The following is a 16,480-nucleotide window of genomic DNA, read 5'->3' as shown; positions in this document are numbered from 1 at the left end:
CGTGAAGAACTCCCTTTACTTCTTCTAAAGAACACACACGCCCCTCTACACTAACAGGGCGCCACAAGCAGGACAAATAGCGACCACTACAGTGTCAAGAGTGGAAATTGCTAAATCTGAATTTGACTGCTGATGCTGACATTTCTCCCACTGGCACCTCATCCACATGAATGACGAAGCTGGAGTGGGAGCTGTGCCAGCTGCTGGAGTCGCCTATATTCATCCGCTAATTTCTCCTTTATGTGAATGACATCATGGGTGTTGACAATTCGACTTAATTTACGATATATGCTGATGGTGCAATGCTCCTTTATGCTGCTCATGGCACAGACGAGTTTGTCTTTAAAGCTAATTCAGTGTTGGAGAACCTGATTCCTCAAAAATGCAACTCTACATAGTACTTGGAAGCCATTTTGTCAGGCGGTATTTTTTTATCATCTACAGTCGCCGACCGTTTTTTCAGATTCCCAGTGATGGAAGTGCTGCGCCAATTGCGCCAAATTGCGCCAAGGACGCAATCCTGCTACATGTAGCGCCAAATTGTCATTTTACCGAAGAATTGTGCCATGTCTGCGCCGAGATGAGATGTAGCAATCAAAAAATAAAAATTGAAGTCTTATCAGAGCGCGTGGCGGTACCACGGTATTTTCCGCGCCACAACTGTTACGCAAACCGAAACTGAGAGGGCGCATTATCATCATCATCGCTGAAAGGAACAACGTTAGCGACATCTGATACCAAAGCCGCAGAGGCTAAGCGAAGAATCATCCCACTAAACAGCCTATTAAAAAATGAAAAAAAAAAAAAAAAAGCCGAGCTTGTGGACGTTTTTAATGTTGGCCCTCCCTGTTCCCGTGCGCTAGCTATCAACGAAGTCAAAGCTAGCGCGGGCCCAATGCTCTGTGCATTCCTGACTCGCGCGTGGGCTCGTGTAGTGTGGGCACCGTTACCGGCTCAAGACGCACGCTTGTACTACAGTGTTCTAGAGGCGGTTGTAGTGGCAAGAGCGGCGGCCGCTTTGTGAAGATTTTGCTCTTAGACGACACCATGGCGCTGTTGTTCTGTGCCCTAGGAGCGCGCCCCCGTCAGCCCCATCATCAGCACTGTTCGGCGCTTACTACTGTGGTTTGACTGGAGCTTTTCGCGGTGCGAAACAACTGCTAATGTTGTTCTGTATACTCTGTTTCACCATATGATGTACCGCAGGAAAGGCTACAAGCGCGAGCTCTTTGCTCTGGGGCACATCTCGGCGGCACACACTCTCGTGAATTAAGAGCAGTTGCCAACGCTATGAGCTCGCGCTTCTAGCCTTCGCTGCGGTACAACATAAGGTGAAACGAAGTATAGTAAATTGTAGTTCTGCCTTTGGACTAATACCTCTAGAGTGTGTGCTATCCTCTACTTGAAATATTCCCGTGTTTTGAGGGAGATTATTGAATTAATATCGACTCCCCCCCCCAGTACTGACACATCGTTCAGCAACGCTATCACTTGGGCTGCAGGCTTAACAGCTGCGAAAGAAGTTCTACGGTGCTACATTTCGGAGAAGCGTACCGCATCACCCTCGTCATCTTCTTCGCTCATCGCACACGTGCCATTAATTCTCCTTGGGCACAGAACTCCAGCGCCACTCGCAGTATCTACATCGACCGTCTTCACGCGCTTCATTGTAAGCGGGCGCCGCTCTTCCCACTACACCCTCTAGAACACTGTACTTGTACCTTCGGCTGCGCTCGCACCAAAGCTGAAACGAAGTATAGTTGAGTTGCACCAAACTCTGGATGTAGTGCTGGTAAAGCCTCATCGTCCTTTTCGGAGCACAAAGCACTGCGCGACTCGCGCGACTGCGGTGTCTGCTCCGCGGGTGTCGCTTCTCTGCAGCGCGTTGGTTCATGCCAAGGAGTGCACTCAATGGGTTAACTCGCCGTGATCCGATCGTGACTTCGCCAGCACATCGAAAATGAATCGGAATTTTGAGGCGAATATCAGATACCACAATATTTGAAGCTGCTGCCCTAAAGACAACTCTAATCTGAACTTAAACATTCCACAATAGTGAGGGTCGTTAGATGCTGCTGCAGATACCTTAAAAGAAGTGCAGGCTGATAAGACTAAACATCCTGTACCATCAGAACTCAGTGTGACATATTTAATTGCATTTTTTTATCTGACGAGTAGATGAACTTCATTTTTAAAAAAATGTTTTTTTTTGTGTTTACTTTGCTGAATTTTATATATCCTGTCTTAAAAAGGCGACAGGCGCTGTGTTCCAATAATAGAGATGGTCTTTATATAGCAATGCAGCATTATTTCATTTTCAAGTAATATGCAAACATATGCCGGACCCTGCTCCAAAAGGGCCACTACCTGCTCCAGAACAACATTTTGCTTGCTACAAGGCCTGCTCCAAAAGGTCAAATGGCACTTCCATCACTGGACTCAGATAATTCGGACTTGATCGATATTTCAGACCTAAAGGAGGAACCATGACTTAATTCATAGAAATAGTGCATATTCACAACCAATGTTTGAGACAGCTAGCAGCCCGACAGTTTGATTATTCAGACAAAATTGTCGCGAGCGATCAGCGGGAAACACCACCGAGAAGCGGCCATTTTGAGCTGCAAATTGTAGGAATTCGCGTATTGCCGCCGATTCGTCATTTCCCACGTGGGCCGTCAACAACCCGAGTCCAGCCTGGTTCTTTCAAGGGAGCGGGATTCCGCTTCCCGTTTATTGGTACATAAAACACAATGCTAAAAAACACTCAATCTAAACTACAAATACACTAATATTTACAAACGCACGTTAAGCCATGGCTAAACACAAACAGGGTCCCCAGGCCTTGTGTCCCGCGATTACCCTAGATCCAGTCGCCACACACTTGCCTGGTCTCGGTAGCCTCCGGAATCCTCAGAGACTTTTCGCCCCGTGGTCTACCGAGTATATCTCGATCGATGGGCGAGGAGGTTTCTCCTCGCCCGCCATGGGGCGCCTGCAGCGCCATCCAGTGGCTAGGAAAGAAAGCGGCACATCGGGAGCCGAATTCGAGGTCCCGATCGACTCCGCGGCGACACAACCATGTGATCGTGTCTGATGCGAGGCAACTGCATAGCTGCCTCGCGGCACCCATGCCATAGTGGTTTGATGGACGCCCTCGTGAATGCACGGTGCGCCATAAAATGGATTGGCGTAGTTTGGCAACGGATTCCCATGTGGCGGGTTCGAATCCCGGCCGAGGTGCCCGCAATCTGTTGGAGGCTTATTGCGGAGGAGGCGCCGTGTAACCGAGCTTTCGGTTGCACGTCAAAAGATCCCCACGTGGTCCAAATTAATCCTCAGTCCTCCGCTAGGGTGTGCCAGATGCCCGTCGTTGGTTTGGCACGTAAAACCCCCAAATTTGACTTGGCTTAGTTTGGCAGCACTACTTGAGTATTCCCGAGTCCTACCGCTAGGTGATGCTATGCTAGCTAGGGGTGTGCGAATATTCTAAATTTTCAAATAACGAATCGAATATTACCTTATTCGATTCGTTAATCGAATCGAATACTAATTTTCAAAAGTTGCGAATATTTTTCGAATAATTTCCGAATAGTCGTTATGGTGTTGCGCAGCGAGATTCTATTTCAGGCGTCCCACAACGCGCCGGCGCGCCTGCCATGCGTGCCGTAAGATGGCAATACATACTCTCTTCTCCTAGGCAATGATCATCGTCATCGGCAGCATCAGTTTCTTTCTATACACCTTTTCCGCGTAGTCGTCGCCATCTTGCATGTTGCAGCGACAGCCGCGCCGTCTGGCGTACGGTTGTTGTGCCCCAATTTTGGTATTCGGAGAGCAGTGTTGTTCCTAGCTCCCGCGTTGTCCCCATTGACCCCGTGCATCGTATCTTCATTGTTTTCCCTTTAGTGAATTCTTAATTTGTTTGTCATTGAAAGTGTGAATTATTCTTGTGTTCTGGCGTGTTTATTCGCCTTCATGGCGCCCGTTGTTGCGCCAACAGCGCCGAGAGGTTCGTCACCAGCGTCGCCGGTAATCGAAATCGGAGGCATGTTCACTTTTCCTTAGGACGTTTACTACTCTTTGCGTGTTGTTGTTTGTGAAGAATGACAGCCTTCTGCGAATGACTAACTGAGGGTTTCTATGCGCGAGCGAAAGCGACCCTGGGCATAGAAGTATCATCGTTTAATCGTAGAAATACTCACAATGGGAGTTGGCGACGCGGGCCGAATGGTTTATTGTTATGGTGCACCATCGAGGTACGATCGCTAGTTACCGGGACATCTCTACTTCGTATGACACCCAGATGCGTCGGAACTATTCAGGAGATGGGGGTGAAAGGGGGGGGGGGGAAGAGGCCGACGACGATTTTGCGCCCTCTTTTTGTATTGTTTCCATTAATGTATTTTACGGGCGTCGCTACCGAGCAACACACAAAATTATAGTGCACATCCTCGTAGGAATGAACGGAATGAAAAACAAAACTTGAGTAGCCAGTAACAATCATTACACCCAGGGTCATACATTTGCACCACAAGCTCCAAATTCGTTCTACATTTGATTTGTCGAGGCCTATTACTGCACTTGTAGATGTCCGTTTCTATTCTGCCTATTTGCTTTTTTTATGTGCTGATATTGCATCGCTTCCCCACTGATATCAGCGGGGAAGCGATGCAAAGTGTATACATTACAGCCGCATTTGCTTTGCAACTTCTTGTGTTCGGTGCACAATTTGTCGCGCGCTATCGTCCGTTTTCGAAAATTGCTGCAGCCAACGACTGTGCAGTGGCAGCCCGATGACCAAATATGTGCGGACATGATACATTGACGTATTAATCCACCTTATTACAACTCACTTCGCTGTCAAGGGCTTCAAAACCTATTTAACGCGCACCGCTTCAGCATCTTGTCAGCCAGCTAGGCCTGCTCCCGCATACCAAAAGTGTTAGAACCGGAAGAACTATTCCTGCTGTGCGCCGAGTCGCCGAGTCGAGGCTACGCACGTTACGCGCTGGTTCGAGGTTAGACGGAAAAGGTGTATTCATACGCTGCTGTTGGATAAAGCGGGAAGTTCTTCGAAGAGAAAACGCAGCGGAGTGTGGAAGTTCTTCGATCGTTCCTGCGCTGCATAGTTGAAGTACCTTGTGTGTGGCGCCATCCTGAAAACGCCAACAAGCACGACAACGCCTTTGTTGAATCACCTGAAGTGTCATCCGGGGGCCCGCAAGGAGTATGAAAGTGCAGCTACTGCGACGGAGCAACGTAATGCTCCAAAGTCCAAAAACGCAAGTACGATGCTGGCTTTCAAGCCCCGACTGAGTAATCAAAGCGTTCGCGCCCGGGCGCTAACAAAGAAAATTGGCTGCTTCATCGCAACTGGCCTACACACCTACACAGTCATAGAGGAACCAGCTTTTCTAGAGCTGATGAAATGTGCAGTGCCTGAGTACAACATCCCTTCTCGAACGACGTTTTCGAGGACTGTCGTGCCGGAAATGTACGATGCTGCCAGGTATGCTCTCCACACTTTGCTGCACAGCGTCCTAAGGAAGGACGTGGGCTGTATCGCCATCACCACTGACAGCCGGACGTCACGAGGTGGCGACAGTTTTGTGTCAGTGACGTGCCACATCCTGATTGAGGACTTCGTGCCTTACAGTTTTGTGCTTGCGTGCCGCTGCATGCGTGAACGCCACACTGCGGAGAATCTGCGTTCTCTGATCGAGGACGTCTTTGAGAAGTGGGGCATACCTCTGACGCTTTCTTGCTTTGTGGTCACTGATAACGCTCGGAACTTCGTTTCTGCGATTGCCCGAATGCTGTGGGTGCATATTGCATGTTTTGCACATACCTTGCATCTTTGCGTTCAAGATGCCAAGTAAGAAACCAAGGGGTTCGCAGATGTGTGTACCAAAGCGCGAGCCATAGTGGGGCACTACACACGGAGCAGCAGTGCAAGGGCAAGACTTCAAGATATACAAAAGAGGATGGGCATAGAAGTTCCTCTTGAGCTGGTACAAGATGTAACCGCAAGATGGAATAGTGAGCGCCTGCTGAAGCTCAAGGCCGCTGTTGCGTTAGATTTGGCAGAAACCGATACCATTGAGAACTTGACCACGGACGAATTGCGTCTTGTAACGGCCTTGGTGTCAGTGCTGCAACCAATTGAAGAAGCCACAACAGCTGCTTGTGCCGAGTCTTTCCCAACACTTTCCATGGTTGTTCCACTTGTTCACTGTGTGAAAATGTTGCTTTCCGAGGGCGCAAGTGGAACTCAAAACAAGGCATTTTTCCAGAATCTTCTGAGATCAGTGAAAACAAGGTTCCTGGATGTAAGCACACAGGCACCTCATGCACTTGCCACCTTCCTTGATCCTCGATTTAAAGACATCTGCTACAACAAGGAAGAAAAAGAGAATGTAGAGTCGCTACTAAGTACAATGCTTCAGGATGTATCAGACTCAACACAGCTCACGTCCGAAGAAAGTTGCGCCGAACAGCAATCTCAAACCAGTGAGCAGCCTTCAGTGTGGAAGATATTGAACAGCTTGGCATCATCGAAGAAGAATGATGCACCAAGTTGTCTAATGCAAGAGGTCTACGACTACCTACAGTCTCCAGTTTTGCCACTTACCGACAGCCCATTCCACTGGTGGCAAACTGTAGGCAAAGAAAAGTACAAGACCCTCGCATGTGCGGCGCAACAATACCTGGCAATTCCCGCAACCCAGGTTGCAAGCGAGAGACTGTTCTCAACGTGCTCGAACACTGTGACAAGCCGACGAGAGTCTCTTGCTGCAGAAAACGTGGAAAAGCTTGTTTTTTTGCATGGGAACTATAAGTACCTCAAGCTGACGTAACAAGCCTTCTCATTTCTTGGTCTGCGAAAATAAGATGTTACCTTACTTACCCATAGCTAGTGAAAATAACTTTGATAAGTTGTAAGATTGCTCTTATTTTTTTTAGTTCCACGTGAACTGTGATTTTATGTTCAGCACCAGCATGAACTTTGATATTAAATTTTAGCATTCTAACAATTTAGCAGTTTTTGTCTCTAATTATATATCGTTAACTCTAGTCATTATCGTCTAGTCGCTTTGTTACAATGATTTTAAGAAACATTTTGGAACAATAAACTAATTTTGTAATCTGTACTTTCCTTTAGTAGCAGTCTACTTACTATTCGAAAATTATTCGATTCCTATTCCTATTCGATTTGGTGCCACAATTATTCGATTCGGTTTCAAAAATCACTAATCGCTCACCCCTAATGCTAGCCCTTTTTTTCATTTAGCTTCATGTCATCATCATCATCATTATTATGATTTTGCTTTGTTTTCTTCCATTCCTTCGTGCTTCCTCCCGACTTTCGCGTCGCCAGTCGCTATTTTGTGCTCGTGGATTTGCGTCTCTCATCTCGTTCGGGCAATGCTGGCTTGGACATCATGACCTCATCTGTTCTTGAGCCATTGCAGTGTGTCGTTAAGAAGTGCAGAAAGTATGCGACCATAACGCTAGAAAAGAAGGCAGTGATTCTCAAGCTAAGAGAAAGTTGCCGAACGCAAACAGAGGTGTAACCTAAAACAAGGCACGCAGGCATAACCTGAAGCCAGGCACTATTTACGGCTTTTTTAAGCCCACTTGGAAGTAATAAAGGCAAGTTTTTCAATCTGCTGGTTTTTCGGACTGCTCTATTAGTATTCGGACATTTTTTTGGTCCCTGCGAAGTCCGAATAATCGGTCGGCGACTGTATTGAGGCTCACATGCAAAACTTCATGGAAGTTAAATCCTTTCTATAAAAGTTTAAGAATATGTAAACAATACACCCCTCAGTAACCAGAAATTTTAAAACGTGACAAGGTGCTGGTTGTCACCTTTTTATTCAGTGTTCTCCAAGCATTGACTATGGCTCTATACCCATTTTAACCTCAAGAAAGAAGCAAGTTTGGTGTATTAATCATGAGCCGCGCAAATCCTTACAAGATTTGATTGTCTGAGGAAGAAGCGATGCTTTTGGCGTTTGAAGTGTGTATGTCTTGATAAGATTGGTAAAATAATGTATACCTATATAATCTAAAATGCATCTACATTCCGTATTTACTCGCATAATGAACTTTTTCCCCAGAAAAATTTGCACATATTTGGAGGGTGTGTTCATTACGCGTAGTAAAATTTTTGCATTTACACACTTCGTGCAAATGTCATATTAGGTGCCAATATGACACGGCTGGTTGGGGGCGTGCCACAGTAACCATGCTTTATAAATTGCAAACCTTTTTAGGGTGCTTTCGACGTGCCTTTTGCCAAAGGAAAGGCGCCCTATGGAGCTCTCTCAGCGTAGAGAGCAACGCGACCGTCCTTAGGCCTAACCACTTTCACGAATTCATTGTCCGAAAGCGGACCACAGACGACGGTGTGTTTCTTGGCGTTAATGCATCCGATAGGCGAAGAATGTCTGGGGCTGAGCAATTCCTCGACCCAAGCTTCGTCAAGTGTGCACGCCGCTCGGTTTCGCAGTTGATCACTTCCGCAATTACGCACTTGCAGCCATTACGAGAGCGGCTTAGCTTGGCTTAACTTGGCCTGACTGCTTGGCGGCAAAAGAAAATTGACTTGGTGGCTAGCTAAATTGGCCGCAATTCGAGACATGTGGAGCCGAATATTGAAGGGAAATAGAAGTCAAAATATTGGTGCCTGTTGTGGGGTGGGTGCGTTCATTATGCAAGTGCATTCTTTATGCGAGTAAATATGGTATATCTTTCTTCTCTACATTAAAGAGGAAATTAGTAATGTTTCGTGTGGAGCCGGAGTTTTTTTGTTTTTTTTTACTACGGTTCTTGAGGTGAAAACAAGTGTAGTATAGCAAACAGTCTAAGAACAACTGGTCTCTTTTGAACCCTCTTTAGTGCAGCCTCTTATCTCTGATGATGCTTCGGTGACATGGTCAACTGAAGCTTATAAAATGTCAAGGCACCGCTGAAGGCAATAAGATAGGCTTTGCACTGAAACTAGCTCACCTGTCATATCTATTGTCCTATACTTGTCAGCAGCTGTAACCTTAAAGCATGGGTGAGTTTTTGTGCAGTTGGAGAACATTACGTGTTGGTCTTGCACAGAGCCCTTACCTTTGCTTCAAACTTTTGTATCTCATGCATTTGCTTGAAAGAACTGCTTTCTGAAGGTACAATCAACTTTGGCAGTTGTTGGAACCGGCAGCCATCTTGGAGAGTGGCCCACTGCAAGCTTCGGTTCGTGTCAAGTTTGCTGTGGGCGCCCGGAGCACGGTCACTCAAACCATTGTTGTGGACGCCGTGCACCCATACGTGCGTTTCGACACCGAGGTTGACTGGCACGAGGACCACAAGTTTCTCAAGGTATGCTTCCACTTACAGCAAAATATCTCTTCCAAGTGTTTTATTCACCATCTACAATTTTAAGTAAATCTCAGCTGGAGCCCTCTGAATAGCATATTACTATGTTGAATCGAAAATCCTCAAACAGCAGCAGCTTCACAAAGACTGGAGAACTTTATTCTCCATCTTTGCTTGCACTTGAGTTTCGTTTTGCATTCTCAACACCAGCCGCCTGCATATTGTTTCAAGTGCCAACTTCCAGTAAATCGAGCAGTTGGATTAGTCACTCACTCATTGATTCCTTTCGCAGTTTAATCTAGCGTTACCATACATTTCCCCGTCTTTTTCTGTGAGCCTTCAGCTCTCTTCCCAGTGGCCAAAGGGGCCTCAATATTGTAACCTCACATACAAGGACGACACAGTCTATGCTTAGGGTTGAAGCACAAGTGTCTTGAATTCAGATTGCAAACCGAAATTGCAGCAAGTGTTCATGCTGTTGGCACTTCTAGAAGTCCTTCGTTATACATTGATTTTGATTTGGCTTCCACCTTCATCACCGCATCTGGCAAGCAAGCTAATCTCTTTCTGAGTAAGACAGCTCTTAAAGTTATCAGAGTGGCCTCCACGGTGTCCTTGCTGTCAGTAGTGAGGGCCTGGAGTTTCGTACAGTTGAACCTGGAGAAATCAAATTCAAAAGGGATCACAAATTGGTTTGACATAATATATGAGGGATGGGACTGGCCCGTCTAAGGCGCCCCTGGCAGCTGTCCACGAAAGCAGTGGAGGGCAAGGGGACTCTCGTGAAGTCGCGGGCAAGACGAAAGCATCGTTGTGTGGTTGTAGTGTAGCCACCATAGTTGTAGGAGTTACGACTGCGACGGACTCAGTTTGTCACAAGTATGAACTTTTCAACATACAAAAGAATGTTAACTTAAGCTCCAATTCAAATTTCCCCACGTCCCTGCCAATACCGAAGACTGTCACAAACAGGAGCATACCAATTGGTGCATCTAAAAAGCGCTAGATACGATAAAAACTTGTTAAAGCTCAGTTGATGGGAGCCGCAAGTGCCGCCGCTTGTGCGCCACCTATTGCACGGTCTTCGCCATGCCTACGTGCCCACATGGCCACGACCTCAATGGCACGGGTCGCAGAAGCCGAAAATAAATAACAAAAGGGAAAGCTGAAGTTTAACAAAAAGAGGTCTGGAGGATGCATAAAGAAAAGAAGCAATTAAAGTTTACAGATAAGCCCCCCCCCCCCCCAAAAAAAAATAGTAAAAGAAACGACAAAAGAAAAATTAAACAGTAGGCATTCAAAGCATGATTGCACAACCGTTGCCAATGTGTTGGACCAGTCTTGAAGGGCCACTGAAAAGAAAAAAATGTTTTTTTTAAACTGTCTGGTTGGGACATGCGTGTAAAAAAACATATTTTACGTGAAAATAAAACTTTCTAGAGCAATATTGATGGCACAAGATTTATTTTTAATTCTGTGTGCAAAGTCCATGTTGTCACAGAATGGTAACACACTCTTTTCACCTCAATGAGATGGTCGTACACATCTCTTTACCTCAACGTGGTGGCCAAGCCAATCCACCTCTCCTCCATGCGCCCGAAAGGCCGAGAGAGAAAAAAAGGGAAAAGGATGTGACTACCGACGAAATCGCGTCTCTCACCATCAAAATTGCTCTAAAAATTTTTTTTTTTCGTGTGAAATTAAATTTTTATTTGCGTGTCCCATTCAGACTGTTTAAAAAAGGCTTTTTTTTTTCTTTTCAGTGGCTGCTTAAGGTTTTTTCTTCTTTTTATTTCGTGGCAAAGGAGTCAAGACATTGTGTTGCTTTTCCCCTCTGCTTCCTTGCCCTTTTCGCTGCCCACAGTCAGAGCTAGAGGAATGGCTGGCGAGTGCTATGATGTTCCTTACACAACCTCGGCGGATGCAAACCGATCACGGGAGTAGCGCCAGTTGTGTTCAGGAGAAGCCTACCTACTAGAAGTGCGGCATGCAGCTCAATATAATGAATGTTCCATGTGCTGGAGTCTGATATGGACGCATAAGAATCCTATGCTTTTTCGTGGGATTTTCAAGGGGATGTCTTGACTGTTTAAAATAGGTACCGTAAAAGACCGTGCATCCGACCATACCACATTAAGTGCCCATACCCAAATTTGTAAAATCTGAGAAAATATGCACAGTACATTGATATGTAGAACTGATGACCGGACAAGCGCCCATCCCCCATTTTTTCATGATTATCTCAAAATTTTGAGTGGGCGCTTGCCCGGTATTTTACGGTAGTCACTCGAAACACCCGGGTTGGTTAAACTGCATCCCTCGAACTTCGGTCAGAGCTAGGGTTAATTCTTCGAAGGTGAGACATGCCTTGCCCGGTACTTTCTGATTTACTATTCATATCTAACTATTCACTTTATATGTGCATGGCTGCAGTGTATACAATTATATTGAAAAAATTCTATGTCAAGAGCCAAAAGGTGGTGCACAAAATTACAGGAGGGCACATTAAGCTTCACCTTTAAGAGTGGAACGTGATAGCTAAACATATACAGTCAAACCCACTTATAATCATCCCACATATAACGACCTATCGGTTATAACAACCAGCTTTCAGAAAATATACAAATTCAAGGCCCTAGCTATTAAAATTGGTCCAGATAAAATGACCATTTATCAAAGCGTCATTCTGTTACAACAAACACAAAATCCACTTTCAAAAAAAAAAAAAAAAAAAAAAAAAACGAAAAAAAAAAAAAAGGATCATAAGAGTTACATTTTGGGCGCGGCACTCCGCGAGACGCTCAAGGTCATTTCCACGGCATCACGGCAAGAGAGAAAACAAAGGTACAAAAGCAAAAACGCCCTCCCGGGTCGCGTAGTCTGCTGATTGTGCGTGCATGGGAAGAAGAGGAGGAGGAGAAGGGGAAAGTCAACTCTCATGTTGTGCTGCATTTGTTCGTTCTATGTTTGCAACTCGGTATGCCTCAAGAAGAGCTCAATGCTCGGTACAAGTTGGCTAGCCCCATCGCCATCCCCCGACTGCTTGTTTGCGTTCGCCATTTTGGTGTCATGCACATTTTCACGCGTCTATGGACTCGTGTCTGTCATTTTAAGATGGGAAAAAAAAGAATCCACTAGGAGGCTTTATTTAAATGAAAGGGCATCACGCTGGCAGGAAAAGATGACAACGGAGCAGCACTGCGTGGTCTCGCAATCCCAGCCACCCGACGAGCTCGCAAAGTGTTGTTTGAAAGACGACCCTGCCAGAGGCGACGGCCGCACACTCGTACATGCGCGGGAAGCGCGGTACTTAAAACGCTTTAGACCAAAGCAAGTACAGTGTAGACCGCATATAACGTATGTTGCGGGAGTCGCAAAAATCCGCACTATAAGCGGTACCGCGTTATAACCAAAACATCAATTTTTCAGGCCAAAATACATGCCATCAGACAACTTACCTATGTAAAAGAATTTATTTTATGTTAGATGAAAAAAGTGAAAGCCGTTTACAAATCCCTGTAACGCCGAATTGGAGCGCAGCTCTTGAGGAGGAGGAGTGAAGGGTACTGAGGGAAGGGTAGACCCCTCCTCCTTCTCCTCCTCCTCCTCACATTCTTTAATATGCTCCGGGGGGGGGGTTACGTGACCTCGGGGGGGGGGGGGGGGGGGGGGGGGGTGTCACGTGACTTCGGGGAGGGGGACACATGACCTCGGGGAGGAGTGACCTGGGGGTCACGTGACCTTGGGTGTCACGTGGGGGTCACCTCAAGGTCACGTGACCCCCAAGGTGACACCCACGTGACCTCAGGGGGTCACGTGACCTTGGGGAGGAGACCACGTGACCTGGAGGGGTCACGTGACCTCGAGGGTCACGTGACCTTGGGGAGGCGACCACGTGACCCCCGAGGTCACGTGACCTCAGAGGGGTCACGTGACCTTTAGGTCACGTGACCTTCAGGGGGTTACCTTGGGGTCACGTGACCTTGAGATGACCTTAAGAGGGGTCACGTGACCTTGGGGAGGAGACCACGTGACCTCTGGGGTCACGTGACCTTCAGGGGGTCACGTGGGGTCATCTTAGGGTCACGTGACCTTGAGATGACCTTGGGAGGGGTCACGTGACCTGGAGGGGTCACGTGACCTGGAGGGGTCACGTGACCTTGGGGATCACGTGACCTTGGGATGACCTTGGTTACGCCGACGCCGCTCAAGCCGGGAACGGGCCCCTAAGAGCTGCGCTCTAAAATAAAGCTTAGTTTGAGGAAAGCCTTTATTTCACCGGACTAGTACACTTCTCTCAAGTGTGTCACACATTTTGAAAGAAATGAGCGACTTTTGCCTGGCGCAGCCTTTTAACGGCGTCGCAGGTTGCGGACGGACGTTGCGAGCGTTCAGGATTGCTAACCCTAATCACTTTTCTCCGGCGATGAAAACGCGTTAAAATTCATATCCTTTATACGGTACGCGCCAGTAATACCTTCAACTTGAGCACAGGCATGAAATGCTCCAAATAAGAAATCCGGGCGATGTTCGAAAACACAGAAAGCACCTCTGTAGTCGAAGTAAACAAACACAACGACACGGGCGTTTCTGCCGTCTTGAGAGTGCCGCCACAACATCGCCGCACGAGTAGGTGGATCTTCCCTTCTAGTACGTGCTGGGTTATCATAACGACACACATCGAAAATCCACAGTCAAGGATAGCGCTTTTACGCGGAACGATGAGCCTCCATCACGCAATCTACGTCGACGATCACAACTGACGCCATGTTTGCGGATAGAAGCAGCCGGCCCGCGACCGGCACTGACCGGCATGCAACGCGCGCGAACACTTCTCCTTTTCGTCGACTTCTCCTCGACCTGCGATTGGTCTGTCGTTGCAGTTGTTGGTTTCCAACGCAGCGGAGGGACGCACGCACGTGAACGACACGTGCGTGCGTCCCTCCGTCGCTATGGCAACTGCAGCCTCTCTCTTCGCGTCTCCCGGTTTCTTCGAGCAACCTCCTTGCCCCGCGAGTGCCGCTCGCGGCTCGCGCCGTTATCTAGAGCCGCACAGGGAAGCGTGCTCGCTGCGCCGGTCAGTCGGCACGGCCGCCAGGCTCTTCCAGAAACCGCACTATAACTGGTATTTCCCTTCGCTCGCCTGCATTTTAAGCGGTATGTAAATACATGGAGTTCTATGGGAGGCGAACCGGTGGTTTAAAAAAGCTGCATTATACCCGGTCCTGCACTATAAGCGGTTACGTTGTAAGTGGTCTATACTGTATTAATTTACCTCTGTGGACAGCGAAGTACCTACCATCGTCGGACTGGTGCACGGCATTTATTTTTGTGGTGGTGTGCGTTTCATAAAATTTGTTCTATGAGGCAAGGCTGGGCAGAGATACTTTAAAAAGGTATTCGGAAATGCAAATACTGAGACACATGTGTTTTAAGGCTCAAATACAGATACTGAGATACATTTGTCTTTTATGCAACGGGATGTCCTTGAGATACTTCTGCAGAAACAGCGATAAAGCATTCCGGAATACAGATACATATACTTCTAGAAATACATTTGTTCCCGTCCGGTGCTACGTGGGGAGGGTGTAGTTCGTGGTGAATGCAAATGGTAAATTATGCTGGTTCTCCCCTTTTCGCTCCAATTTATGCACTACCCCTTGCCTCAAACTCTTTATTTATCATTAATGCTGCTAAAACATGTCATTCCCAGTGAACCGGTAGTTACAGAACAGTAAAGGCTGCGTATCATGCTTGACGAAAGGTGTCTGCCCGAAATGAGCCCTGTTTTGACGTGAGGGTGCTCCTCAAATTGTCGTCTTATATGCTTCTGAGTCACCCATAGTGCGGGGAGATTGAACAACAGGGCCGTACCTTTTTTTCATTCAACTCCTTTACAGCGTTCGCTCTGCTAAACTGCGAGGAGTGTAGGCCTTTGCGAGAGGAACTTATTTTGTTATTCTTGCAAGTAACCTTCTTTAAACCAGTTTTTTTTTTTAATGTCTGGGATCGAGTTGGATTATGTTATTTGGCGGGTTCACATTATAAATTCCGAAGCAACTTGCACTAAACAGGTGTATTTATTCTTTAAATTTATCTTAAAAAGTGCAGCAAATGTAACGAGATACATAAGTCTGGCAAAGTATTGTGATACAGGCGATACATCTTAAATGTATTTTACTACTGAGATACAAATACATATTTCAAATGTATCTCGATACAAAGATACAGATACTCGAAAGTATCTCTGAGATACTATCGCGTTACATTTGTATCGCAATACTGCCCAGCCCTGCTATGAGGTATATGTGGTCAATCTTCATTATTTTACTTGCGTGGTAGAAACGGCAGCAATTTACTTTTTGATTATCTGAAAGCTAAATCTGCCTTCGCGTTAGAATTAGGGGCGCGTTAGAATCCTGCAAACAGTTTCTTTAAACAAAGAGCTGGCAGAGTGAAACTACCAATACCAGCTTCATTATCCTTATTTATAACGTTTTAAAGGTAAGTCCAGATATAACGCACTACTGATTAAACGACCACTTTTCGCTGAACTATCACGTTCGTTATAAGTGGGTTTGACTGTAAACCTCTATTGTTTCCCAAGCTGTGCAAGCATGTCTACGTCGCCTAGTCGGCAGCATGTCTGGCTCGAAATTGAAAGGTCTTAAGTTTGAATCCCACCTCCGCCTAAAATTCCTCGAATGTTTTTTTAAAGCGAATGAATTACTTTATAAAGTGAAATCATTGGAGACATGTGGTAACCTTTAATTCTTATTACATGTCATGTTTTAATCTCTTTCATTCCACGCGTGACCTCACATGATATATTGATATTGATATTTTTTTATTTAACCCTTCAGAGTTTGGACATCACAGAAGGCCAGTGGCCCGTGCCCATAGGTCTGTAATACCCGTACCAACGCCGACGCCGCATTTTAAGTGACTGTTGTAGGTTGCTTGAAACTCCCGCGTGAGGTCATGTGGCTCTGACGTTGTGACCCTGTCGACAAGTCAGGTCGGGATTTTCCCGTCTCACTGGTGCCGATGCCGACTCCAGCATTTTAATGCGAAAGCATTAACTGTCTCGTGGAGCAGGCTGACGTCA

At 46.5% G+C, this 16,480-nt stretch overlaps 1 protein-coding gene across 1 annotated transcript in view; it reads left to right on the top strand.

The window, feature by feature from the left end:
- LOC120846968 (alpha-mannosidase 2C1) overlaps positions 1–16,480 on the top strand; it is a 111,098-nt gene that overhangs the window by 44,737 nt on the left and 49,881 nt on the right. The window contains exon 13 of the mRNA XM_042290348.1: positions 9,202–9,375. Within this exon, the coding sequence (XP_042146282.1) occupies positions 9,202–9,375 (174 nt within the window). The remainder of the gene's footprint in view (positions 1–9,201; positions 9,376–16,480) is intronic.

Source organism: Ixodes scapularis, unplaced genomic scaffold (assembly GCF_016920785.2).
Source record: "Ixodes scapularis isolate PalLabHiFi unplaced genomic scaffold, ASM1692078v2 PGA_scaffold0__279_contigs__length_252992795, whole genome shotgun sequence".
NCBI classification, from domain to species: Eukaryota; Metazoa; Arthropoda; class Arachnida; order Ixodida; family Ixodidae; genus Ixodes; species Ixodes scapularis.
Note: the sequence above shows the minus strand (reverse complement) of the source record. Positions and strands in the feature narration are given on the sequence as shown.